This window comes from Falco cherrug, chromosome 4 (genome assembly GCF_023634085.1).
Source record: "Falco cherrug isolate bFalChe1 chromosome 4, bFalChe1.pri, whole genome shotgun sequence".
In the NCBI taxonomy this organism is placed as follows: domain Eukaryota; kingdom Metazoa; phylum Chordata; class Aves; order Falconiformes; family Falconidae; genus Falco; species Falco cherrug.
In genome coordinates this window covers 39,129,977-39,156,454 of record NC_073700.1, presented here as the reverse complement: position 1 = coordinate 39,156,454, position 26,478 = coordinate 39,129,977, and the positions used below count along the sequence as shown (strand labels likewise).

Below are 26,478 nucleotides of genomic sequence, written 5' to 3'. Positions count from 1 at the left end.
GCATGCCGGGACGGGTAGTCCGCCGGCGGGGCGGGGCGCGGCGCCCGCAGCTGCGGCCCGGGCTGGCGCCGGGGAGTGGGGCCGGGGGCCGGGGCTGGCCGGGCCCGGCAGCCGCTCCGCCCTGGCGCCGAAGGGCCCCCGCGGGGCTGTGCGCCGGGCCGCCTGCCCCGGTTCCCCGGCCCTAGTGGGACGCCCGATTAGCGGTGCCTGGGGAGGCCCGGGCGGGGGGCCCGGCCCCATCAACGGTGCTGCCCCGCACCCGGTCCCGGGGTGACCGAGTGTGGGCTCGGTAGCTGGGCCACAGTGGCTGCTGAGCCGTGCCAAGCCATGCCAGGCCCTGTCAAGCCGTGCCAGGCCATGCCAAACCATGCTGAGCCATTCTGAGCAGTGCCAGGCCACATTAAGCTGTGCCAGGTCATGCTGAGCCATTCTGAGCAGTGCCAGGCCATGCTGAGCCATGTCAAGCCGTGTTGAGCCATGCCGAGCCATTCTGAGCAGTGCCAGGCCCTGAGAAGTTGTGCCAGGCCATGCTGAGCCATGCCAGGCTCTGCTGAGCCATGCCAAGCCATGCTGAGCCGTGCCAGGCCCTGCCGAGCTGTGCCATGCCGGGTGGGTGATGGTGGGTGCCAGCAGGGAGCAGACCAACAGGTACCCATGGTTATCAGCTCCCACCTGCCATGTTTTCCCGGAGGTGCCTGGGCGGGATGGCTGCTGCTCCCACCCTGGTGCTGCCAGTGCGTGTGTTTGGAGAGGGCAGAGGGAGTGCTGGGAGCCAACGTGGTGCCTGGCTCTGCCCTGGCAGGGTGACCTGACCAGCAGGGTGACAGCCGTGCCCAGGCTGGCGCTGTCCCTGCCAGTGCTGCACCACACCAGGGGCTGGGGACCCCACCTCAGTGCTGGGGGACAGCTCAGCCCAGGGTGCAGGGTGGCAGGGAGTGCTCTGAGGGGACAGACCAGGAGCTCTGGCCATCCCCAACCCCAATGGCCAGGGTCCCACCCCCTGAATGTCCCCAGCACAGACGGTGATGGGGTCTGGGAGCTGTGTCAGACCCCCACCATCCTGTGCCCTGCAGCTGTCACAGGCAAGCTATCCTGTGTCCCCCAGCCACGCTGTGTCACTGGCCCTTTCCAGTCCCCTGGCCATCTGTGTCCCCTGGCCATGCTCTGTGCTGCCCCAGACGGCCCTGCTGGCATGTCCCGCTGCCCAAACAGAAATGGCACCTCTGGCCACAGCTGCCTTGGGACCTGAGCTGCTCACCATTGTCACTGCCCTCAGTCCCTCACATGCTGCGTGGACCAGCATAGCCACATGCTGTAGCAGAGACACGGGGCACCCCAGCACCCCGTCCATGGTAACAACGCTGCCACCCTGTCCCCACTGCGGGGCTGGCCTGGCTACTCTCCACACAGCACATTCCCACCTCTGCATCCACAGGCGCTGCCTGGGGCACCCAGCCCAGCACCCTGAAGCACCTCTCCTGCCAGCTGTGCCATCGGGGCCATGTCTTGCTGCCTCAAAAGATTCCGAACCCCATCCTGGGGCTGGTCGGGGAGCCCCGCATGTACCTCAGGGAGGCACAAGGCTGGAGATGGGGGATCCAGACCCTCACAGGAGCTGCACAGCACCTGGGGGGACCCCACAGAGAGGCTTTGCCTGCTGCAGCCACAGCGGCAGCACCTGTTTGCAGAGGCATCGCTCAATACGCAGTATGTTCTTCAGAAGATCCCTACTCCAGGAGTCAAAATAGCATGAAATTTAATTTTACGCCTATTTGACAAAGCTTCATTTCACCTCCAATCAGCAGGGAGATAAGAGCCCTCGGCACAAGTGTGCGGGCAGTTTGGCAGCTGGGGCTGCCGATTTAATAGGTGAATTTACAGGAACAACACTTGAAAATCCCCTGGCTAGTGAACCATTAAGGTGAGCCCTGCCTTCCGTCCCTGCGTCCCTCCCCGCGCCGCTCTCCCGTTGCTGGGTGCTAAAGCAAACCCCAGCTCTGTTTACCAAGTCTACTATTACAATACAGCTACCAAATATTTGCCAGCCGTCAGCTCGCTGCTCCGCTATAAATACTTCAGGCCCAGGTGGAGGGACAGGAAGGGGGAGCAGCACGGGAGCCTATGCATGGCTGGGCGGCAGCGCCAAGGTGAGTGCCGAGCCGCGGCCCCGGGCGATGCCCTCCTGCACCGGGGCATTTCTCTGGCTGAGGGTGGCAGTGGGGAAGGCTGGCTGTGTCACCGGGGCGGTCCTGCTCCCCTCTCCGCACAACCCAGAGGTGTGTGGTGCCTCGGGAGGCTGAGCCCCCCACCGCCTGCCCTGGGGTAGCACGGAGGCAGGACCAGGGGTCCCGTGGTGGGGATGGCACAAAGAGGGACGCACAGTGACCCCAGAGATGGCAATGATGCTGTCTCAGGCAGGATACATGGTCCAGCACGGTACTTGGCATGGCAGGAGCAGGGCCTGTCCCCCAGGGTTTGTCCCCTGCCCCAAGACTCTTTCGGGGCCGGGGCCGGGGCAATGGCAGTTCCAGGCATGTGGCCAGGGATGCCCTGCAGCAAGGCAGGGCTGGGAGCTGGGGACCCCAGGGCACAGGTAGCGCTCACTACAGATGGGCTTCATCCAGTTCAGCGAGACCCCGCCATGGCTGGAGCCCCCCAGGGCTGTGCAGGGAGGTGGCTGGGTTCACCCTGTCACAGCGAAACCTGTGGGGCCATTGTGTGGGCAGAGCACAGGGCTCAGCATCCTAGATGCTCAGCCCAGGGCGGCAGGGTGCTGAGCACAGGGTGGCAGAGTGCTGAGCGCAGGGCGGCAGGGACAGCTAATCCCAGGGTGGCAGGGTGCTGAGCCCAGGGTGGGTGCTGTGTCCCATTCACCTCCACACACAGCCCCAGGGTGAAGGGGCACATCTCGCTGCCCCACAGCTCTGCGGGACATCTCCGCTGCCCCATGGCTCATAGCTTAGGGGGGCATCCCCACTGCCCTGCATCCCATGACTTGGTGGGGACACCCCTGCTGCCCCATGTCCCACAGATCAGTGAGGACATCTCTGCTGCCCCACACACCTTGACTTGGGGATGTTCCCATTGACCCACATCCCATGGATTCGGGCAGACATCCCTGCTGCCTCATGTCCCATGACTCAGTGGGGACGTCCCTGCTGTCCCATGTCCCAGGACTCAGTGGGGACATCCCTGCTAGCCCATGTACCGGGACTAGGTGGGTACACATCCCTGCTGTCCCGTGTCCCATGTCTTGGTGTGAATGTCTTTGCTGCCCAGTGTCCCAGGACTCACTGGGGATGTCCATACTGCCCCATGTCCCATGGCTCAGGGGGAACATTGCCACTGCCCCATGTCCTATGGCTTACGGTGGACATCCCCACTGACTGGCAGCCCCAACCTTGCCACTGTGCGGCACGACATGGCTCCCCTGCCACCTCAGGGCCAAGTGCCACTGCGGGGCGGTGGCATGGGGAGGGTGCTGGGGCGCCTGCCATCCTCACTCCCTGTCCCTGCCCGCAGGGTGAGTCCAGGCCCCGGGGTGCCCCTGCGTGCTGACATGGCGGCAGGTGTCATCCAGCCCCTGGCTGAGCTGCGGCTGCCCTCACCCTTCCCGCACGGCCTGCTGCTGCCCGCACGCCCTGAGCCTGACTTCCCCGACCTCTCCGAGGAGGAGGAAGAGGAAGAGGAGGAGGAAGAAGAGGTGGCGGAGGAGAGCATGAGGCCAGAGCTGGCCATCCCCAGCGCTGCTGAGACTACTCTGCGGCTCCTCAAATTTTCGGAGCTCATTAGCTGTGACATCCAGCGGTACTTCGGGCGGCAGGGCCGGGACGAGGCCACCAGCAGCCGCAGCATGCCAGAGGACTGTGGCTCGCCCCGGAATGTTGAGGCCCAGCAGGAGGCCACGGCACCGAGGGGCAGCCCTGGGGCCATGCACAGGCTGGGGCCACTGGCTGAGCTCTTTGAGTATGGCATGCACAGGTGCCTGCCCGCCCGGGCAGCCGGCGGCAAGACGCAGCGGCTGGAGAAGAAATATGGCCACATCACCCCCATGCACCGGAGGAAGCTGCCGCCCTCCTTCTGGAGGGAGCCAGGCCCCAGCCCCACCAGCCTCCTCCATGCCGGCACCCCCGACTTCAGCGACCTCCTGGCCAACTGGACAGTGGAGCCAGGGCCAGAGCTGCCAGATGCCAGACAGGAGCTGCCGCCCGAACCAGGCCAGCCAGGGCTAGAGGCCGAGCCCTTCGCTGGGCTGTGACCCCACCATGGGCCCGGGGGCCCCTGGCCCTGCCACGTGCCACCCAGTTAATGATAAGCCTGGTGGCCCTGGTGCCATTGCCAGGGCACCTAGAGCTGCCGGGTCAGAGCCGGCAATGGAATGAGTGAATAAATGACTCCTGCCAGGCACCAGCGCACGCGGTGTCCTTTGCCACCGGCCACCACAGCGTCCCCACTGCCAGTGACAAAGGGCTACTACTCAGCATGGCTCTCGGAGGGGGGGGGCGCCTGCCCCAGCAGCAGGAAGAGGAGGGAGCTCGGTGCTGGCAGGAGCCAGCAGCCCGTGTTTACTCTGCGGCCCAAGTTGGTGGATCCCACCCTCTTATCTCAGCCGCGCCAGGGCAAAGGGTGACACGGGGCCTTGTAAAGCACCCGGCTGCCAGCACCCAGTGGGGACCTGTCCCTGCCTTGGGGAACCTGTGGTAGCCCACAGCTCCCTTGCCCCATGGTGGTGCAGGGGAAGCAGACCCACAGGGGAGAGCAGGGCCACCGTATGGTGCCGGGAAGGCAGCCGGCCCTTCCCCATGGCCCCCACTGGGCTGTTACCAGGGCCCAGCCAAGGCATTCACTGCTTTGTGGTGGCTCTTTGTTGGCCTTGAAAGGGAAAAGCACCCAGTCAGGGGCAGCCACCCCCTGCCTTGAGCGCTCCAGCCCTGCCAGGGGGCTGACGAAGGCAGGGGCTGGCCTCCCTCCATGCAGCCCCCTAGTCTGTGCCTTCCTGGCACCAGCAGCGGGGAACGAGGATCAGCCCCAGAGGGACACCGGCAAACATGGTGCCAAGCCTGGGCCGTAGCACCCAGGGAAGAAGAGAAGCAAGAGACGGGCAGCATCACAATAAAAGTACAAACAGGCTTTATTTCAGCACAGAACCCCACAGTCAAAAGCCCCTCCAGGAACCAGGTTGCCCCTGCCCGAGGGAGGAGAGGGGTGGTGGGAGATGGGAAGCTGAGGTGCCAGGGCTGGAGCTCTCCTCATCACCCAGGGGAGTGTAGGCTCTGCTCCTCCCCCCTGGCCAGACCCAGGCCTGGAGGTGGGTTTTAGAGCACCTGACAGGGGCGCAGGCTGCTGGAAAAGGCTAGAACAAGCTGTAGCAAGTGCAGAAACACACTCAGGGTGACTCTGGACCCCAGCACGGGCAGAGGGGAGAGGCAGCAGCAATGGTGGGAGGAGGGCAGGAGGAGCAGAGGGGCACACGCCATGGGCACAGGCTGCAGGACCAACAGTGCCCCAGAAGCAGGCAGCTCTCCCCCGGCCCCATCCTTGCCCTGAACCCTCATGGGTGTCTCCCCACCACCAGGTTGGGGTCAGAGTGGATGAGGGAAACAAGAAAGAGCAAGAGGCGGCAGCTGCTGAACCACTGGAGCCCGTTTATTGCACAGCCGAGCAGGGCATGGCCCCCTCCTCCAGCTGAAGGGACAAAGACCAGAGACTCAAGCGTCTGCCCCAGGCAGTAGCACAGGGCAGGGGACTGGAACCCTGGGAGCAGGGGGGAGCCCCACCACATCCCCTCTGCTCCCCCCACAGGCCCTGCAGCAGGGGCCAGGACAGGGCTAGGTCCTGGACAGCCCAGGCTGGGTGGATGAGGCAATGGAGGCCATGTGCCATGGCAGAGGACTGTGCCCAGCTCAGCAGGGCACTTCTGCTCCCCTGGCACACTCCAGCCTTCACCCAGCCCTCAGGGAGAGCCCATGCCAGGAGCTAACGGAGCCAAGGGTGCGTTTTGATCCCTCGGGGAAGCAGAGGAAGGGGTGAGAAGAGGAGGCAGTAAACGTGGGAAGGCAGCAATGGGCAGGAGAGCCAGGGCAGCACGGCCATGCCGGTGCTCCAGGCACCACGATGCCTGCACGGGCTGGCCCAGTCCTCTCCCTGCCTCCCGCAAAAGGCAGTCCCCAGCTCAGAGGAGCTGGGGTGCATCTCTGCTGGGCAGCACTGCCCCACGTCACGTCTGTGCCAGTGAGAGCTCCTCCAGGCCTTCCTTTCCCAGCCGGTACCTAGCGAGGTCCTTGCGGGTGACCATGCCCACCACCTGCCGGGAAGGGGACAGGGCATAGCCCCACACTGGTATGCAGAGCCCAGGTACAAGGGCACGTGCCCCCCCTCGCCCCCAGGGTCCCAGCCTGCCCACACACAGCAAGCAGAGACTCACCTCGTTGCGATTGTCCACGACCACCAAGTGCCGCAGTCCCAGGGCTCGGAAGAGTTTGAACACTCGTGGCAGAGACGCCTCCTGCAAGGCAGAACGGGGCCGTGTCACCCCTGCTGGAACCCACTGCCTATCCATGACCCCCGGGATGCCGGGGTGCAGAGGGGTCCCCGACCATTACCTGAGGCACGGTGTAGGGCGAGGGGTTCATGAACTCGCTGAGGTCAATCATGCACTCGCGCTCATCCTGGGAGACGTGGATGGATTGGATGGGGGGGAAGCGTGGGTAGGCATCCCGAAAATCCTTCAGTTTCAGCCGTCGCTGCACCAGGCTAAGGTTGGCTCTTTCTACAAAAACCTTGGGAGGAAAGAGACCATTGGGGTCTGTCCCACAGCACCAACATGCACCAGGGTTAGGGCAATGCACAGGGACAGGGAGGGAAAGAGGGTAGGAGCACAGGGGAGATGCACTATCTGCAGAAGAATAGCCTGTTTCCCATTCGGGGTTTGTGAGCCCAGTGGGGTGCAGGATGATGCTGGGGTAACCCTAACACAGCACAGCAGCCCCCACCATCTCCTTGGGTGAGCAGAGCGTGATGACAGGGACCCCCTGCCAGCCCCTCCTGAGCAAGGCAGGCAGCAAGGGGCCTGAGGCAGCAGTAGGACAGGGGCACCAGGGCTCAGACATGGCTCAAAGAGCCTCCATGCAGCATCACCCACCTTGTGCTTCAGCAGGACGATGAGCTGGGAACGTAGGATCAAACCCCGCAGTCCTGCCACCTGCAACAGAGCACCAGGCATGAGATGGGGCAAGGGTCCCACACTACAGCCACCCCTTGTGGGGCCAACCCCCAGCTGCATCGTCCTGCAAGCAGTGCCTGGCCCACCTGGGTGGCATCAGGGTTGCTCTCCACCACTGGGAAGCCATTGTGGTTGGAGGAGGTGTCACTGAGGATGTCCACAACCGTGCCCACTCGCTCGATCCTCCGCAGGCAGGTGACAGGAGTGCTCATGACCTCCCTGCAGGGAAGGCTCAGTGTGAGACAGCTCCATGGCAACATGTCCCAAACATCCCCCACAACACACACACCTCCACAGCCCTGATGTCTCCTCTGTCCCCAGAACCTGCCAGGGACATGGGGAGGGCATGCACTGCAGGCCACGCTCCCTGCCAGGGAAGGAGCTGAGCTGGTTGCACCAGGGGACAGCACACTCCTGGGACTGAAGTGTGTCACCACCTCCATTTCCAGCTCAGGCCAACAGCAGGGTCCAAAACCTGCTGCCCTAGGAGTGTCCCACAGCCCACTTACCTGGCCGTGAGGGAGTGGGATGTCACCGGGGCCTCCCAGTGCAGGAAGGGCACGCTCTGCAGCTGGATGTGCATGTCATAGAGCCCCTGCAACGAGAGCAGAGCCATCAGAAGCCACCTAGTGACATGCTGAGGGGTACAGCCAAGCATCAGCTCACCTCTGAGGAAGCACACGCTTGTCCTGGCCCCCCCACGGCTCCCCGACACCACCAACCCTGACCCACAGCCTCTTGCTCTGTCCTGGTGAGCACACCAGCCCTCACCTCCACGAAGTAGTCTCCCACAATCTTTGCCGTCATTAGCACCAGCATGATGGGGAAGCCATAGGTGACATTGCCTGTTGCCTCCATCATGATGACCGTGAGACTCAGCGTCATCCGCACTATTCCACCTGCGAGAGACACCCAAGGGGTTTGGGGGTTTAGGAGGGCAGGGAAACGCAGGATGAGGGGACAGCAGAACACCTGAGGCCCAAGTCTCTGCACAGCGATACAGGACCAACCACACAGGCAGGGGAGCCTTGGACAAGTCCAGCCCCGACTAGTGCCCCAGCGCTGCCTGTGCTTGGCAGGGTCATTCAGAAACCAACAGCTAGGCTGGGCTTCAGCTGGGGAAGAAGCTGCGCAGGGAAGCAGGGACTGCTTTTTCCCATGCCAACTCCACCCCGATACGATCAGAAGGTGGCCAAGACTGTGCTGTGGGGAACTCACCCAGCTGTGCAGCAGCTCCCATCAGGGCATACTTCCCGGGGTCAGCCCAGATCTGAGCAGAGGAGAGAGAAGGAGCCGAGTCAGCTGCTGGCTGCAAGGCATCCAGTGACAGCGAGCAGCGCCCTGGCCCCCCAAACCCCCCTCCAAAGCGGAAGGAGCACCTGAGGCTGCCTGCACAGCCCAGCTGCTGGCAGGGCTCCGTCGGGAATTTGAAAAGGCCAGACCCAGCTCAGGAATACATCACATAAGGAGCCCAACCCACTCCAGACTTCTGTACCAAGCTCTTAGCCACCTCCATGCATGCCGCCTGCACATCCCACCTGCCCAGCAGTGAGGGAGGAGGGCTGGGTGCCACCACTCCCACCACCCAGCACCCCTTCCCACCAAGGACGCACCGAGCCTTTGGTCAGGTAGGACAGGGAGATGCCAAAGAGCCTCCCCCAGGCAGCGCCGATCAGCAGGGAGGGGATGAAAACCCCTGCAGACACCGTGAGGCCGTAGGTCCAGCAGGCCAGGAAGAAATACATCAGTGTGAACATACCCAGTGTCATGGGATTGTAGGAACCTGAGGTGGAGAGAGAATGGAGAGTCAGTGCCAGTCCCGCAGCCCAAAGGGCAGTGCGACAGGCTGTGGCCATGGCAGAGCAGACAGCAGCAGCCCCACAACACACTCCCAGCAGTAAAAGCCCCTCTCATCGGGTCCACTTGCTGCCCTGGCAGCACAAGCCTTTCAAACCAGCTCTTTAAGTTGTTTCTGCCCCCTCAAGGGCCCTGCCAGCCACCCAGTGCCATCCCAAGCCCTCCCGTCCCACCAAGTCCAGCACACGCCTTTCCTCCATCTCACGACCCACAGTGACCCAGCCCCTTCCAGCCCCGTGGTTCCCAGCCTCCTGCAAGGCAGCCTGACGGGATTCAAAGCCCTGAGGGACCACCAGTGCTGGAGGACAAGGTCAGGAGGACAGAGGTGCTGGTGAGCTGGCAGGGGGCCTACCGCCAGCTTTGGGATCAGCTCAGTAGAGCAGGTCCTGCAGACCCCCTCCTGTCCCACAGCTCCCACGGCTGCTCTGGCTGGTCCCAATCCATCCCATGACGAAAGCTGTGCCATCAGAGCCAGACCCTGCTGTCTTCAGGACTCAGCCTGCTGCTATTTTAAGATAGTTGAGCAACTCAGTCTAGTTTAAACAAGGACTTTGCAAGCTCTCCTTCACAGGGAGGTCAATGGACCAAAGCCCTGAGCCAGGGAGGGCCCAGCATCGCAGAGAGCAGCCCTGAGACACAGGACAGTCATCACTTGGCTTCAGCTGGCCAAGCTGTACTCTGTGCTGAGGGTCTAGAGATTTGGAGCTGTCTGCTCCCTGCCCACGTGCAGCTGTGCACCAAACTCAGAGCAGCAGGCAGAGGGCACGCCATCATTACTCCAGGTCCAAGGGAAGTGGGAGCCAAATTGCACTTCTCAAGCAAATCCAAACCCCAAGATCCACTTCCTCAACCTGCCCAGAAGGTAAAGTCATTCTGGGGCAAGAGGCCCTGCTAATTAAGAAAACAGCCAGGGATATTGCCAAGACAGACTTCAGAGAGCCAGCGAGGGTCAGACCTGCTCCCACACAACTCAGAAGTGACAGCTTGCAAATGTGCATAAACAAAACCACGTCCTTGTCCACAGGCTCCCAAGACCACAGCCCTTTGGCTGAGCTCCTAGCTGCCATGAGGCACAGCACCCATTCCTCCTCCTTCCACCACCACAGCAGGAAAGGAGCAGGTACAGTACTTTGCTGGATCCCATCATGCCCTCATGGGGCCATACCGGTCATCCCCTGTCTTGTCCCCCAAGTGGCCAGGGAACAGGTCAGCCACCTCGTGCGAGCCCAGCCCCACTCTGCTCATGTTCAAGGACCTACTTGCCAGGCACACGGACCTGGAGGGTCATGGAAGAGGTTCACGACGCTCTTCTCAGGTGTGTTGAAGAAGGCAGTGGCCATGGAGTTGTACTCTCCATCAGCGCAGAAAAGCTGAGGGTGAAGAAAAGAGAAGTGGCAGATGTGGGCTGCCCGCAGTGAGGAAGGGTGCCAGGCTGGGGGGGATATGTGCTGGCGAGGCAGCGGCTCTGGGCGGCAAGCACAGCGGCACCACGCCAGGGTTGCCAGCTCTGCCTGCAGTGAGGGCACTGACTGCGAGGTCCAGTGCCACAAAACCCAGCACGGTCTCATCTCCCTGCTCATCCACCAGCCTCCGCCCAGGCTCGGGGTGCCCTCCATGCCGGGGGGCTGTTCTCCAGCATCTCCTACCTGCAGAGGATATGCCACCGTGCTCCCCTGAATGGGCTGACAGTCTCTCGAGCAGTAAATCATGACAAACCCCACAGTCGCCGTCACTGCTGCCACCAGCATGGCCTCGACCACCTGGAGGCAGGGCCGGTGGATGTACCTGCGAAGGGAGCAGAGGAGCGAGGGTGGCACCCAGGGGCATGGGCAGGATCACCCACAGCCTGGCTTGCCACATCACTTTGGGCAGACAGACAGGCTGGCTGCCTCTGCTCCCCACCCAGACCCCACCAGGCTGTCCTGGGCTGGCAAAGGTGGGCTGGGAGGCCAGCAGCTCCAGCTGTGCCCTGCCTCCCCTGCACGGAGTTGGGTACAGCTCCCATGGAAAGGCTGGCATGATCTGCCAGGGGGGGACAGTGCAAGCCCTGAAAGCTGTGGCCTGTGAAAAGCCCTATTGGAGTGATGGCCTGGAAGCTGCTGCAGACCACTCAGTGCTCTATGGCCACAAGTCACCCCTCCCTGAGGCCACGAGGCTGGTCCTGGCATTTGAAAAGCTGGTGACAAGTATTGACTGTGCCAGACTGGGCTTGGATCCATTCTCTCATTACTCACAGAAGCACAGAACAGTCAGATCTGCGCAGTGTTTGCACCTCTTTGGGCTCTCAAGTCATTCAAGGGAACTATTTGGCAGGGCGAGAGCAATGGTGGGATGCTGCAGGTCACAGCCTCGACCACAGGCAGGGAGAGGCACAGCCTCCCAGCTTCCAGGGGCTGCGGTTGCTCACATTAAGTGCAAGATTACGGCCCTGCTCTGGCTGGGAACACTGCTTCAAGGGAGCACAGAAGGTGCCAACCAACCCATGCCAATCACCTTAACTACCCATGAGCTCTTACCTGATTCGGAACATCGTTAACCAGTAGTTGAGGGCATTGAACAGGGCCCCAAGGATCCCACCTGAGAATGCAAAAGAGGAAAAGCTCAGCACACAGGTCCCAGGCTCTCCTACAGCTGCCTAGGACACAAGGAACCTGTGAAACTCAGGGAGACATCAACAACCCAAGTGTGACCAACAGCCCTGTGACACATGGATGCTGTCTCTGCAGAGACAGCCAGGACCCGACACCAAGAGGAACCCAGCACGAGCAGTGGGATGGGCCAACTCCATGGGACAAAGGCAGCTCATTTGAAAGCAAGGGGCTGCCCACGACTGCGATGCACTGACCCCACTTAAGGACTTGGCGGTACATGGATTAAAGGGGCTCGTTTCTGCTACAGCGGTAAGGGCTGGGCTAGGATCCTGCTCTCACCCCCATGTAAACCCTACAAGCAGCCTCTGATCCAGAGCTTAATGGATTTCCCATTCTCCTTAGGAAACTGGATCCCAAAGCTTTTTAGACCCAGACAGAGAACAGAGGAAATTATTCAGACTAATCAAATTGAAAGAGCAGCACTTTCTTACCAACCACTCCCATAAAGATGAAGATAGGAATTTCCTGGATGGTGTATCCCATTTTCTGCAAACAAGCAAGAAATGGGTTTCAGATCTCCTGGCCCATCTGCAGCCCCACAGCCTGTCACTGTCTGCTGGGACAGCACAAGCCTGTGCCAGCAAGCAGCTCCCAGAGCTGCCCCAAAGTCTCCCCTGGATACCCCGCAGCCCCCAGACTCAGCACTGGCTGCAGAAAAGCCTTCTGCTGGGCTTGGTGGAGCTGGGGTCTGGCCAGACCCCACTGCCTGCTAGGGCAGAGCCTGCCTCAGCCCCTTGGTGATGTCTAAGCGGCCCCAGGCTGCCGTGGGCTGCTTCTAACCCCCCCAGCAGAGCCCTACACAGGCAATATCTGCGCCGTACCTCATTATCGAACCTGCCAAAGTTGATGAGCCCAGGGCTGGAGAGATCCCAAGCATTGCCATGGTAAACACTCAGGACAGAGTTCAGAGTGAACGTGGAGATCATGGAGGCAAAGAACTAGAAAGAGATGCAGCCCAGAGTCACTGCCAGATGCCTCCAGCCCTGCTCCCTCACCACATGCCCCCCCGCACTACCCCAAACCATGTGCCCCTGGCATTGAGGCCCTTGCGTAGGGCTTGGTACCTACCCACGATGTGGTGGGGACAAAAGGCCACGTTCCCTGTGGCAGCATCTTGAGCAGCCTACACTGACCAGGGGCTCGCTCCTCCATTTGCCTCTCTGTTGCCCCAAGGCACAGCCCCAGGCAGCTCCCTTAGAAAGGAGCTGGCAGCAAGATGGAGCTCAGCCACGTTCAAATTCAGGCCCCAAGGGCCAGGGCACAAAGGAGGAGCTGGGACACTGTTCCCTGGGATGTTACACATGGCTGCCCAGCTGAGGCAGGGGTGGCAGGAGGCCTGGGGCTGCGGGGCACTGGGAAAAGGCAATGCCTCACACCAGAGCTGGCAGTCCTCCATTTACTGCTCCTGCTTTCCAGTACTTACAATTCTCCACGTAAGGAACTGGTTCCAGAAGGAAGCCCCTTCCTCCAAGCTGAAGAGGACACCTCCTGCAAATGCAAGACACAAACACCTTCACAAGGGGCACGTGCCACAGACCCTTGGCTCACAGCAGCAGCTGAGGCACCCAAAGTAATCCCAGCCCAAGTGCCCCACACCTCGCAGGCTCCAGCAAAGGGACCAGCAAGGCCATCAAGCCATCAGTGACGTACCGATCACAGAAAAGCCCTTCACTGCCCTCCTCCATCCCAGGGAGGCAACATTTGGGATCAGAGATCATGATGATCACAGATGATCCCTCTCCTTTCTTCCCAAAACCTGCATGGCGCGGCAGGATAGCTTGGAGTGGGGCTGAGCGCTTTGTGGGAGGGCTCCTGCAGTGCCCTAGGGCAGATCCTGGCAGCTGCCTCCATGCAGGTGGGAGCAACCTCCTGACAAGATCCACATGCAGGCACTGCTCAGCATCAGAGAGCCAAGACACGTACCCACAGGGGCACCAAATGCAGCCGAGACACCAGCAGCAGCTCCAGCCGAGACAAAATCCCTCTTTTCTGTGTCTCTGCGGAAGTACTCGAAGATCTGAAACACCAAAATGAAGGCAGGTTTAGGGCTGGCCACAGGCATGAGTTTAAGGGAGACATGGTTTCCATACACAAGCCCAAGCCACCAGTGTGACGCCGAGGAGCAGCCCGGTTTGGGCACAGGAGGGGCATCTGCAGTACAACCATTGGCCCTCAGCACCAACCTTGAAGTCTCGCTTTAAAGACGTGGATCTTCCCTGGGAGATCCCAGCAGCAATCACTGCTCCAGAGTGAATCATAGGTCCTTCCTACAGACAGGAGAGCAGAGTCAGATCAGAGAGGGAAGAACCCCAGGGACGGTCAGGGATGGTTGAATGCTGCTCACCAGGTCGCAGCCCTGAAGAAGCTGGCCAGGAGGATTTCCCTCTGGGAAACACAGACCTTGCCATTTTCCCCCCTTAAATCCTCATTCTAGCAAGTGTCTCCCATGGCCTGTTCCCACCAGCACTTCCGCCAGCTGAGGAGATTAGGGATTCCCTTCCTTCAATCCTAGCAAATCAGAAAGGTCCCAATGGGGCACCCAGGTCCCCTATCTAACATTTGCCGGGATAACCACCGACGGATGTAGGCTGCTGCTCTCCTGCCCCCAGCTGAGCCATGCACAGCCTGGCTCGGTGGTACCGTGTGTCCCGGGGGCTCCCCAAGCCTGGCCACACCAGTCACCTTGGCCAGCAGGCCAGCGAATACAAGTGGGAAGGAAGCCACCACAGGGCCCCCAGTGCATGGCCGGCGAGGGGTGCAGTACGTATGCCAGCAGCGTGTCAGAGAGCCCTTGTGCACATCACCTTCCCAACAGCCAGGCCGCCGACCACCGAGAGGATGACCCCGCAGACTTTGATCACCAGGGTCTGCAAAACAGAGACAAGCACAGCACATCATGTGGGAGGCATGAGGAACATGACTGTGGCAGCCCTGGGGGACATGGACCACATGTGTCACAAACAGGTGGTTTAGGTTAAGTCACTGACCCCAAACCACTTGTTCATGACGGTGACCCTGGGGAGCTTGTGATTCTCAGCCCCCCGTTGTGGCAATGGGGTTGGCCAACCTTCTTTTCAGAGCAAAGAACTGCCCAAAGCTGCTCTCCCAGTGCCCGCTGCGGATCCCAGGGCAGGGGATTTAACCCGCCGGCACCAGCGGGGACAGCACAGCGGGGTGGCCGGGAGCTCATGCCAGCTCCTCTGCCACAGCGCAGGCAAGGACACAACGTGCCCAGGCCAGGCGGAGGGAGCCCCATCGCAGGCAGAACACACACATCCCACCGCCTCCCCCCTCCTACCTTGAGGCGGACAACGTGTGGGATCTTCACACCGTTGAGATAGCATTTGATCTGGGGAATGCCACTGCCAGCTGCGACGGGCTGTGGGGAGCAGGAAGAGCGTGAGTGGCTGCCACGTACAGGATGGGGCCACACCAGCCACCTTACCCCCGTCTCTCAGCACAGGGCACACCACGCACAGCCTCAGAGAGGCTGAGAGGTGAGGTCAAAGCCCATCTACAGGCTCTGGAGGAGGGCTTGAAGGAGGTACCCGCTGCCCCTAAGGGCAAATGTGCCAAGGCGAAGGAGCTGGCTGGGTTCTTGGGGACCATTAGGCTGTTCCCACCACCATGCCATGGCAAGAGGCCCAGCGCTGCAGAAGGCTCACGCTTGGTGGCCAGGGAAAGCAAAAGCAAAGCCACAAGGAAGACACTGCTGACTCAGGGCGGCCCAGTCTCTGACCTGTCCTCCTGAGCATGGCCCCAAGGCACCCCACCAGCCCGCGCTCCGCTGATGCTCCTGAACACCCAACATGGAGATACCAAGCCAGGGCCAAGGCTTGTGAGAGCACCCAAGGCTGAAGCACACCCTCTGCCCCAGGCTGCCAGCAAAGGGCAGCACATCCTGTCAGTCTGATGGCCCTGGAGAACCTCAACAGCAGAGCTGGAGCCAATGCTGAGGAACTGGGGCTACCAAGAGCCAATGTGGCAGAAATACATTTGCTGTTACACAGATGTGCACGTCTTCTGGAGACGTGATCCTGCTTCCCCCACATAAAGAGCCAGGGCAGGAGGCACAGGGATACCCCAAGCCAGACCAGTTCCAAACTCTTACCTCTATGAAAGCAACAATCACGGAGCCCACCATCACCACGCTGGCGTTCAGGGTAGCCCAGAGTAACAGGGAGAAAGACAGGCCCCCTTTCTCTGTGAATTTGTCAATGTCTGGGGAAGCAGCTCAAGGAAAGGCCAGTATCAGCTGGGTACCATCCCTCCCACCACGATAAGGTGCTGCTAAAATGCTTCTTGGGCTGCAGTAGATCCTGCACAGTTAGGGCAGTCACAGCTGCTGCAAGGATCCACCTCCATGATGGCAGCACCCAGCCCCAGCTCAGCCCCACAGAGCAGCCAGGAGCTTGGCAGCACTTCGGGCAGCAGGGTCCATGCTGCCAAACTCAGGCAAGGAAGCCCTGCCCTCTCCCCCAGCACCCCTCTTGTGACTGCCAGGAGCAGAGATCCCACAGCTCCTGGCCAGCCAGCGGCCATGGCTCCATGGGAGGATACTGCCCTTCACCACCCGGTACTTCAGCCCAGCCAGGTTCTCTACCACAATGTCAATGAAGCAGGCGATGAGGCCGGTGAAGATGCCGATCATGGCACAGATAACCCAACGCTTGATCTCCACCGTCCGGAAAGCCTGGGGGACCGACAGCCATCAGACCCTGCTGCCACCCAGCCCAGCTCAGCCCCCGCCAGCATCAAGGGGACTCCAACCCACCTGGTCACCTTCCCCAATGTAGCCCTATACCTGGGCAGCTCCAAGGAGAGCTGCTCAGGGAAAAATGATGCTGGCTGAGCCTAGATGGCAAAGCCTGGCTACAATTTACTTATTTCAACCACTGCCCCTGCCCCCCTGTGGGATCCCTAACAGTAGACGTGCTTTTCCAGCTTGCCTGCCGCCATCAGACCCCTCCTGTTGAGCTTCTTGCTGTGCCACTGACTCCCAAAGCCCCCAGGGCAGGTGCTTCACATGGCGCCAGAAGTCCCTCTGCTTAGGGACCTGCTCCGTGCTGCCCAGCAATGCCAACTCGCACCCAGGCCAGCTCCTGTCTGAACCACCCTGTGCTGGGTCCTTGCTCCTGAGGTTTTATGGCTCATCACAAGCTGATCAGTGCCCGTAAACTCACCCTGGCTCAAGCACTGACTTGAACACAACCTCCTCTGGCATGGAGAAGCCCCCCAAGCAGCTGGGCAGGGAGGGAAGCTTCCCTGGGCCATCCCAGCTGCAGGGACAGAAGGTAGCTGGGTCACAGCAAGACTCACTGTGTGGTTTATCCTCCTCTCCTCCTCCAGGAACAGCTGGTTTTCACTGTTGTCATAGTCCAAGCTCTAGTTCAGGAAAGGGAGATGCTGTTACCATCTAGTACAGGTGAAGAGATGGTCGTGCTGGAGAGGGCTGCCCTCAGACCCTCACCCCTGCCCTTCCACACCCCTGTGTCATTTTCCCCCCTCGACCCCACTCCTTCCCTGCTGAAACCTCCCTAGCTGGGCAGCCACAAACCCTCACCCACTGCATCCCAGAGAACAGAGCTGAGTTGGGAGGGAGATGGGCACTTACCTCATACTTGAGTGACAGGAGCTTCTCATTGTGGGGGATCTCATTGGGATGCTGCCGAGGAAGCTCTGTCTCCTGTGGGACATGACGCACAGGTTAGGACAGCCAGGTCCGACTCCAGCCCTCCCCTCTACCACGTAACTGCTGGTTTAACACTAGCTTTTTATGCTCAGGAGAGGCAGGGAGGACTGCAGAGTGCAAGCTGCCTGGCAGGCTGAGATCTGGGATGATTTTTCCACCAGCTGGTGGATGTATGGGATTTAAGGCAGCTGGAGCAGGCTGTCAGGTGTGCACTCCCACCCACCACCTCTACAGCCCAGGGCAGGATGTTTCCCCACAGGCAGGTGCAGGGTTCACCCAGCAGGGCAGCACACTGCCATGTTGATCCAGCGCTGCCTCCAAGTGGCTCCGTGCCCCGGTGGAGGGCAACCTTTCACCTCAGCAGGAAATTCCTCTGGCTGAAAGCAAGGAGCTATTTCAAGCAAGCCTGTGTTTTTGGGCAGAAACCAACTTCTATTTCCCAAATGCCTTTGACCATGCAAGCTGTTCCCAGCTCCGAATTAGGGCATTTACTGAGGATGCTGGAGGGAACAGCGGCACCCTGCACCCTTCTCCAGCCCCATGTTACAGCTATGGCCAAAGCAGACCCAGCCTGTCCTCCAAGGCACTGGATTAAGGCATGTCCCTTCCCATTCAAGAATTCCACAAGAAACATTTAGCAAAAGTCTTCTCGTTTGCTCTTCCTACAGCTCTTGAGCTGCGGCAGGAGCACCTGGGCAACAAAAGCTTTTCAGGTGTGCATGGGGGAGGCAGGGAATAGCTTGAAGCCTGAGAGTTTTTGCAAGATGCCTCCTCTGCCCCTAGCCCTGTCCCCAGAGCTGAGACGTGTCCCCCTCAGCTGCTGTCACACTGCATATCCCCTCCCCTGCCTTCACGCTGAGCTGGGCAGCGGGCAAGAGAAACAGCTTTAAGCCTTCGTGGCAACAAGGAAGAAATCCCACCCCATGCACTTCTGCATTTGCTCCCGTGGGAGGAAGGTCCCTGTGCTGGCAGGCTGGTGCTGCTGCCCAGGAAGGCGCAGGGGACCTCAACACATGGCGGCTAAGGGGAAGCAGCAAGGGTCAAGGCAGAGCAGCAGGCAGCTGCCCACACCATGAAGGTCACCCAGCCCAGGAGGAAGCACTGGAGCCCTCATAGGATAAGTGGGATGTGAAGGGGGGGAACAAATGCAGCCGTTAATGCTGTTAGTGGAAGAAGGGAAGGGGTCTTGGTAACAGTGGGCTCCCTCCTGTGCCACTCACCAGCTCATGGACATCCTCATTGAGGTCCACATTGCTCAGCTGCCCGATGCGCAGGAAGGAGGAAGAAGTGAGCTGAGGAGAGAAGGGAAAATGGGGTCAACTTCTGAACATGCTGCAAGCCTTGGTAGAAAGAAGAGGCAGGCACACAGGTGCTTGTCCTCTGCCCTCCTCGTCGCGCTCTGCCTGCCCACTGCCACAGCCCCCTGAAGCACAGCACCCACAGAGGACTGCTCATGGAGGACACGCTGAGGAGGTGGGACCTGCCACCTCAGAGGGAACACGAGGCAGCAGCAGCCTGCCCATGGCTCAGCCAAGCTGCTCCAACCTCTTAGCTGGCAGAGCCGGCTCACCCAGGGAAGGGGCCAACCAGCAGCAGCTCATCCGGGACTGGCAGCCCTGAGAGCTGGGAGAGTCACCAACAGCCTCCGGCCAACGAGCGTGGTACCCCCACACAGCAGCCGTGCAGCCAGCAAACCTGTGCCCAACAGCACATTGATGTTTCCCCAGAGCTGGGGAGGGACCAAACCCGCAACACAAAGTGCCATCTCCACAGTCACAAGGACACCAAGAGGCACGAGCGCCATCCCTCAGCTTGTGCACCCAGCCAGCAGTAAGGGATGGCAGAGGGCACGTTTGGCTTTGCCACCGGCTCCCTGGGAGCAGCTCCCAGCCAGGGAGCTGAGCACATAGGTGTGTTTGTCCCCCTCCGAGCAGCCAGGACCAGAGCGATGGTGGGCTGGCTGCCAGCCAGTGCACACAAAAGGAAGCGGGGCATGATGCTCCCATGCAGCCTTGGGGATGCTGGCTTCTGAGCCAGCCCCAGCACGATGCCGGGAAGGAGCACTTGTGTCTCCCTCCGGGGAGCAGGTTCTCCTTTCACTGGTGACCGCTCAGGCTTGTTACTGGCAGTGTGATTGTGTAATGTGGGAGTCTTTGGGTTATTTGGGGCATCTCCCATCTCCTGGCCAATGCAGGCAAGGGTTTGGTCTGCAGCCGAGCCAGCTGCCAGCTGGGCAGTGCCGCGAGGGGACTGGGCAGAAGCAGGCAAGCTGCCGTCACCTCTCCACTGTTGTGAAACACAAGAGATGTACAAGGGTGCAAGCAGCATTGTCTCCAAGCACAGCCCAAATACCATTTCTCAACATTAAGATCTTCTGCTCCACAGCCTCACCCCTCCCCAGATGCCAGGATAAAGGACTGGAGAATAAAAGAGGGATGGTGAGCAGCAGCAGGGCCCTGGCGTGTCAGTCCCTCTCTGCTCACAAGCTGGCAGATCCCAGCTCAAGACCCTGCTCCTTTAATCTCCACCGATCCCGTCTGGAACAAGCAGGCCAGGGCAGCCAGGAGCCACACACGTCACTGCAGACAAAGAATATCCCTTTGTGCTTGCAGCCTGACCTATTTTTCCGATTTCTCTGTCTGCTCCACGTTCCCATTTACTCCCTGACCTGCAGCCGGGCTTTGCCTCTATCCCTCCTCGGCGCCTGTTTGTCCCCAGCAGCCTGAGCCCGCAGCAGGGGCTGAGCACAGAGCGCTCCATGCAGCCGTTTTCGAACACTGGTTTGGCAAGACCAGTCTGGGCTTTGGTTCTGGTCCATGATGGCTCCACTATCTCCATGGAAAGGATCCAGGCAGAGCCCTTTCCCAGCAGTCAGAGCAGACCACCATGGGCACCTATGAGCCAGGGACACCCAACGCTGTCACTTCCCTGTGGGTACACAGATGGGAAATTCCACAGTCACAAGCTGGAGGCAGGAACTGCCTGTTCCAGTGCCCACAGGTGCCCAGCCCTGCTGGTGGCAGGCGGAGGTCCCAGCCGGGCCCCTGCCACCTTGGGGTGGGGGGAAGGACACAGTCCTTGCCCTGAAACCCTGGGAGGGACAAAGCTGAGACCTTGCAAGAGAACCCATCTCCACTGGCTTCAGAGAGGACAAAGATTTAAGGCTCCCATCAGATGCCACACATCTAGGGCAAGATCGAGGCAATGAGATGGAAACAGCCACTCATGCAACATCCCCTGCTCACGCCTGGGCTCAGACCTTCAGGCACGACCAGCCCTTCAGGGAAATTCTCCTTCTGCTAGCCATGGGAGTTTGCCGAAATATTAAACATGGCTGAACTGGTGACACTCCTCCCTATGGAGCAAGCAGCTAGGGCAGAGCAGCTCTGCTCCCAGCGGGTCAGGCAGCAGCAGGGCCAAAGCACAGATGGAGGGAAAGGAGCTGCAGTTGAACCTGAAGCTGAACTTTGTTAGACAAGGAGTGTGATTTTCATATGCAGCCCCTACCCACTAAATCCTGGTGTCCCTCTGGCATCCAGGCAGGCCAAGCCGTTCTGTGAGCAGAGTTGGCTCCCAAACCACCTGGCACAGGAATCACATGCTGGGAGGACAGAAAAAAGTTACTTCCATCAGCACTCAATTTTTATAAGAGAGACAGGGCATATTCAGGCAGCCAGCAGCCAAGACAGAAGGTTATTTGTGCACGGCTCAGATTCACTGAGCACACAGACAGCACCACCCTCCTTTGGATGCTTTTCAAACTCAGGCCAAGGCAGCTGCTGATCCCGGGTACGTATGATGTCGGTGTGACCCCGGTACAATTATCTCCACATAACAACATGCACTGTTGCCAAAAGCCAGAGGATGCAGGCGGGTTAACAGCCCTCCTGTCCCAGGAGAGGCTCGTGGGCCAGCTGAGCCTGCCTCCGACAGCGGTACATGAACAATGATGGCACCCAGCCCTCAGCACTCACCCTGTTTGGGTGGCAAAGCCAATTCCTTACCCATTTTGAGCTCTGCAAAGAGCTGTCTGGAGCCTTGGTCTGGACCAAAACTGCTTAACTTCTTTGCCAGTGGGGCAGCTGGTACACTGACAGGCAGGGCTGCTCCTCAGAAGGAGCCCACCAGGCTGCAGGGAAGCCCCTGAAGATGAGCAGAGGCAAACACAAAGCCCTGCACCAGGGATGGACGCGCCCCAGTGGCTAGAAAGCAGTTTTGCTGAAAAAAGCCTTGCAGCATGTTGGTGAATAAGTTGAAGAGGTGGCACAAACCTGCAGTGGAGGTGGTTGACCACCTCCTGGGTGGTGCAAGACCACAGCCAGGAGGTCCAGGGAAGGGATCCCATGCCTCTGCATAGCACCTGAGATAGCACACCTGGGACCTGGTGTCCAGTTTGGGCTCCCTGGGACAAGAAAGGCATGGAGATGCAGGAGTGAGTCCAGTAAGACAGTCAGGAGCCGGAGCATGTGGCAAGACATACGAGGAGAAGCTGGTGCTTCTCAGGAAGATCTTCTGGCCATCTCTGGACACCTAACAAGAGGCTGCAGAGAAGATGGAGTCAGACTTTCCTCAAACATTGATGGGACAAGAAGCAATGGAAAAGCTGCAACAAGGGAAAATCTGCTTAGACGTCAGAGACGAATGTTCACCCCGAGGGTGGTGACACACTGAACCTGGGGCCAGAGAGGGCGCAGAGCCTTTGTCCTTGGAGATACCTAAATCTCCACTGGATGTGGCCCCGAGTGACTTGGTCTGAGGGATCCATTCTTAGTAGGAGCTGGGCTAGAGACCTCCTGAGGCTCTTTTCCCCGTCATCACGCTGCCACCTACTCCAGCACTGCTCTGAGATGGGCAAGAGCAAATTCAGGATCAATCTCAACAAGAAAAAAATCTGGCAAAAGACCTCAACTGCCATCCTCTACTCATGCCCCAGAAGGATCATCTCCGAGGTCGGGCAGTGGCAGCTGAATGTAGATACCAGCATCAGCCCGGAGCATCACAGGTTGGGGTGGCAGACAGCAGCACTGCTGCCAGCACCCCCGTTTAGCCAGCGTGACAAGAAGCCACCCTGCTGTATGTGATGCCACAGCAGTATTTCAGGTCCAAGCACAGCAGTCAAAGAGCAGTCCCTGTTTGTGAATAGCAGAATAACTTCCACTGAGGCCAAAACGCTGCAGAACCAACCCAGGCTGTGTGCACAGTGACCCAGCAGTGCCTCCCAAACATCGCCCTGAAGAGCTGAAAATAGGGAACATCTGACTCTGCTCCACAGTCCACTTCCACAGGGATGAGGCAGCTCCCTGCGGCACATCACCCACCCCCTGTGGTCTGGCATGAAGACAGCCCCCCCCCCCCCCATACACCGCCCCTTATCACTGTTCTGTTGCTCATTAACAAACTGGAAGCACGTGGCTTTGTTATCACTGAGACAATGTGCGGTGCAGACCACATCAGAAGCCCACAGCAATACTGCAGAAGCAGCAAGGGGGGGGGGGAAGGAAGAGGATTTCCAGCCCTCAGGGTTCCCTTGGCTCCAGTGTGCTCTGCCAAGGAGCCCCCGGTACCTGCTTGGGTGGGAAGGATGGCTCGAGGCTGTGTCACTGGGTGGCTCACCAGCTATGGCAGCCCCGTCACTGGCTATGGCAGCATGTGGGGGAAGAGGAACTGCAGGGCTTTTGAAATCCCCTTCCTCCACCACACAACCACAGCTGCGATGGGCTTCCAACCAACACAGCCACCATCCCCAAAACACCATGGCAGGAGAGAACAAGGCTCCTCACCTCCAGGCCCATAAGCGGGGAGAAAACATCCAGACTCTCCCCATGGTGTCACCACTCAGCTGTGATTTTGCTTCCAGCCTCTCTCTGACACTCCAGGGCACAGCTGCTCCTTGTCCCTCACCTGCGCAAGGCTGGGAGATGCTATTGTTTCCCTGACCCACCTGCCTTTCTCCAGGTACCTTGTCCCCTCTGCAGAGGAGCAGTGTGAGGTTAAAGCATCGCCACAGTCCCCAACAGCGCGAGCACCCAGCAGAAGGGACTGGACTTGCAAAACCCCTCTGCTTGGGGAAGCTCCTGACACTGCTCAAGGGCAGTGGCTTTTCAGGGAGGCCAGCTCCAGGCTCCAGCAGCAGGCAGGCAGGGACAGGCAGCCTCTCTGCTAGCACGCAGGGGATGTGCAACGTGCAGCCCACCCACCAGGAATCAGGGCTCACACAGAAGACTTCTTTTTCTCCCTCCCCCCCGCCAAGGTTTTCCAATTGCAGCAAACACGGCAGCCCTCTGGCATCACCATCGGGTCGCACGGGCTGCACTTCACACCCCATTACTTGAAAACAAGACCAGTAACTCCAGAGAGGCAGAACAAACACAGAGAAGGATGAGCCGCCCAGCAGCAGCAGCCTGGTCCACATTTTGGTGGCCCCCTGCCCACATCTCCTATTCCAGGCACCCTCTGGAGCAGGAGCATTATGCCAAGTCCAAAGTCAAGGCATTTTAGCACAAACACCAAGCATATCTTCAACGGGTAGCGAAGAACTGTTTTTTGAAAAATGCCTAATGATGGAAATTGGCTGCTCTTACTAAAATCATCCACCCACTTCTCAGCCCAAGAACCAACATGCACGGCTCAAGAAAGTGGGAAAGGGGCAACCCACAGTAGGCACAATGATCAGGCATACAGGCAACGTCTTGCTTCTTAATATACTTGAGGCACTAGAAAGTCTCAGTGAGAAGATGAAGACTCAGACAGCTCTAAAGCAGCACTCAGCTGGCCCCAAAACCAGAGGGGACCTCAGGCACAGCCCTGTAGCATCCCCTCTGTGGTCACAGGCATGTTTAGCCAGCCCCTCCTCACCTCCCACCCACAAGTATTCAACCGCAGTCAGATAGGGAACTAGAGACCTGTTTCGTTTTGTCACTTTAAGACTGCTTTCATTTCCATTGAACAAGCACACAAGAACGGAAAGAAGCTCCACTGGGGACAGCCCAGGTTTAAGTCTCCTGTGAGCTAAGCAGCTCCAGTCTCTCTCTGCCCAAGCTGTCCTGCCTTCCTGCTTCAACCTGCATGACTACACAGCATCTAGGTCAAAGGACCTTCCAAAGGAGAGAGGCAGCTGCCCTATGCCGAAAGGCAACCCCAGCGCTACAGTGGCAACCCAGCTGCCACTGCCAGGTCAGTGCCACTGCCAGAGGCATGTGTGGTCTGGGCAGCCACGGGTTCGGAGCTCTGGCAAGGTACCTGCTCTCCTCCTTTGCTAAGGAAAATGCCACATAGTGCCTATGCCACCAGCTGGGACCCGAGCTGTCCACGCTGTAAAGGGACATGGTGACAATAAATCAGATTGGCAGGGCTGGATATCCACCACCACTGCCCGGGCTGTAGGGGGGCTCAGGAATTTCTTCCAAGCCACCAGGAAAAGCCTTTCCTAACTGACTCACAGCCACGAGATCTGGTTAATCCCTATTTTAACACCCTGCAGACCTGCAGAATTCACCACGTGGTCTATAAAGACAACCCGTGCTGTAAACACACAGGGTCCCATTAGACTGACTAGGAAGATTTATTTTTTTTACACCAGAACAGCTGCAGTGGTGCAGGTGACTCCTTCTAGGCGCCATACCCCACTGCCACAGTGCAATGCTATATGCTTCCAGCCTAACGAACCCTGTCTTTCCTTCTAATTAGCCTGTTGCTCTGACTTGCCCAAGAGCAGAGCAGCACAGAATCATGCTCGGTGAGATGTCCCTGCTAACAGCTGCCAAAAGCTGGCACTGCTCCTCCCTGTCTAAACTCAGGTCTCCCAGCAAACTCTTCACAAGAAATTCAAAGACATCACCCAGAGACAGCCCCTATCCCACCTGGTACTGGCACAGAAACACCCCATGGATCCAGCCTGACATCCCACCCAGCCCACCCTGCTGCAGCTTCGCTCTGTAACAGGCACCAAGTGCCTCAGCCAGAGCCATGCCGTGCTTCAGCTAACCACACATGTGCGGGCAAGACTGCTGGGCAGACTGCCTGAGCCAGGTACACCGGAGAGAAATTTCTCTTCAGTTAATTACCCAAAAATAATTTGCAAGAAAGAATTGGCCTCCCCGTGTTTGTAACATGGCCCACCCTGGACTTGCTTTTTGGCAGCGCAGCTCCATATGTACCGCGTAACATCCACCACCGCACCAGCGTTGGGTGCTCTTTGTGTTTGAGCTTGACGCATTGGTTTGGGCTGCAGCAGCATGCCAGGCAACGGGCTCTCTCACAGAATGAGATTTTTCATAGAAATGAAGAGGGCAGCTGCAGCAGAGCAGCACCCTGCACCTACCAGCACAGAGTCCCACTGGCTGGGGCTCGGCTGCACCCACAGCAGGGCAGTGGGCAGTAGCTGGCCCCGCAGAGCTGCCGCAGGGTTCTGGCAGGGCACTGGCACCCTGTGCTGGCAGCTGGCCATGGCAGGACTGCCCCAGCACTCAGCAGAGTGGGCAGCGAGTCAGTCCCCACACTCAGTTTTTCCCTGAGTGACCCCAGGGCCCCACGGCATGGCCGTGGCTCCCTCCTGGCTTCTTCCCACGCACTGTTTTCCTCTGCTGGAAAGCTGCTCCCGTCTGGACCCTGCCACGTTCTGTTTTCCCCAGCCTGGGGGAGCCCAGAGGGACCCTGACCTCCCCCGGGGGCTGCTCAGGGAGCAGAGCCCCGACACCCCGCAGCTCCCTACCGGCAGCCCTCGCCCAGCCCCGGTGCAATGAGCCCGGTTCAACGCTACAGCAGAGGGGGACGCGGACACGGCCCCGGGCCCCGACGCAGGGAGGCCGGGGCAGACCACCCTCCCCCCCGGTGCTGGTACCCACCTGCCGGCCACCGGCCGCCAGCCCAGGGCCGGTACCGTTGAGCAGCGGGGTGGTCTCGTCCGCACGCCCGTCCTCGTCGTCGTCGTCGCGGTCGCGGCCGGACCAGGACACCTTCTTGGCGACGTTGGCCATGCGGGGCGGCGGCGCAGCCTGCCCGGCCCTGCCTCACCGGCCGGTCATGTGACCGCGTGCCGCGCCCTCACGTGAGCGCTA

At 59.7% G+C, this 26,478-nt stretch overlaps 2 protein-coding genes across 3 annotated transcripts; one reads left to right on the top strand and one right to left on the bottom strand.

The window, feature by feature from the left end:
- Positions 1-2,037: 2,037 nt before the first annotated feature.
- PERCC1 (proline and glutamate rich with coiled coil 1) lies at positions 2,038-4,395 on the top strand. The gene is made up of 2 exons (XM_055708869.1): positions 2,038-2,147; positions 3,523-4,395. Exons 1-2 carry the CDS (start codon positions 2,122-2,124, stop codon positions 4,256-4,258), a joined length of 762 nt encoding a protein of 253 aa, XP_055564844.1. The 5' UTR covers positions 2,038-2,121; the 3' UTR covers positions 4,259-4,395.
- Positions 4,396-5,113: 718 nt separating this feature from the next.
- Positions 5,114-26,467, bottom strand: CLCN7 (chloride voltage-gated channel 7). 2 transcript variants are annotated; one of them, XM_055709367.1, is made up of 25 exons: positions 26,266-26,467; positions 18,643-18,714; positions 17,345-17,416; positions 17,050-17,115; positions 16,291-16,423; positions 15,842-15,951; positions 15,029-15,109; positions 14,535-14,597; positions 13,914-13,997; positions 13,654-13,747; positions 13,154-13,218; positions 12,552-12,668; positions 12,162-12,216; positions 11,596-11,656; positions 10,726-10,864; positions 10,356-10,449; positions 8,836-9,005; positions 8,441-8,492; positions 7,994-8,121; positions 7,732-7,817; positions 7,309-7,441; positions 7,142-7,201; positions 6,603-6,779; positions 6,425-6,505; positions 5,114-6,304 (listed from the first exon to the last, which is right to left on the bottom strand). In XM_055709367.1, the coding sequence occupies exons 1-25, from the start codon at positions 26,395-26,397 to the stop codon at positions 6,218-6,220; spliced, it is 2,412 nt and encodes an 803-aa protein (XP_055565342.1). In that variant the 5' UTR covers positions 26,398-26,467; the 3' UTR covers positions 5,114-6,217. The 2 variants fall into 2 exon arrangements, with proteins under 2 accessions (XP_055565342.1, XP_055565343.1); XM_055709368.1 differs by lacking the exons at positions 17,050-17,115; positions 17,345-17,416; positions 18,643-18,714; positions 26,266-26,467 and adding an exon at positions 16,914-17,041.
- Positions 26,468-26,478: the final 11 nt, after the last annotated feature.

Coding starts and splice junctions, on each gene's coding strand:
- PERCC1 (XM_055708869.1), top strand. CDS start 2,122: ATGCATGGCTGGGCGGCAGCGCCAAG. Junction 2,148..3,522: donor GGCTGGGCGGCAGCGCCAAG/GTGAGTGCCGAG, acceptor CCCTGCCCGCAG/GGTGAGTCCAGGCCCCGGGG.
- CLCN7 (XM_055709367.1), bottom strand. CDS start 26,397: ATGGCCAACGTCGCCAAGAAGGTGTCCTGGTCCGGCCGCGACCGCGAC. Junction 16,424..17,049: donor AGAGGAGGATAAACCACACA/GTGAGTCTTGCT, acceptor TCGGTCCCCCAG/GCTTTCCGGACGGTGGAGAT. Junction 12,669..13,153: donor AGTTCCTTACGTGGAGAATT/GTAAGTACTGGA, acceptor ATCTCTTTCTAG/TTCTTTGCCTCCATGATCTC.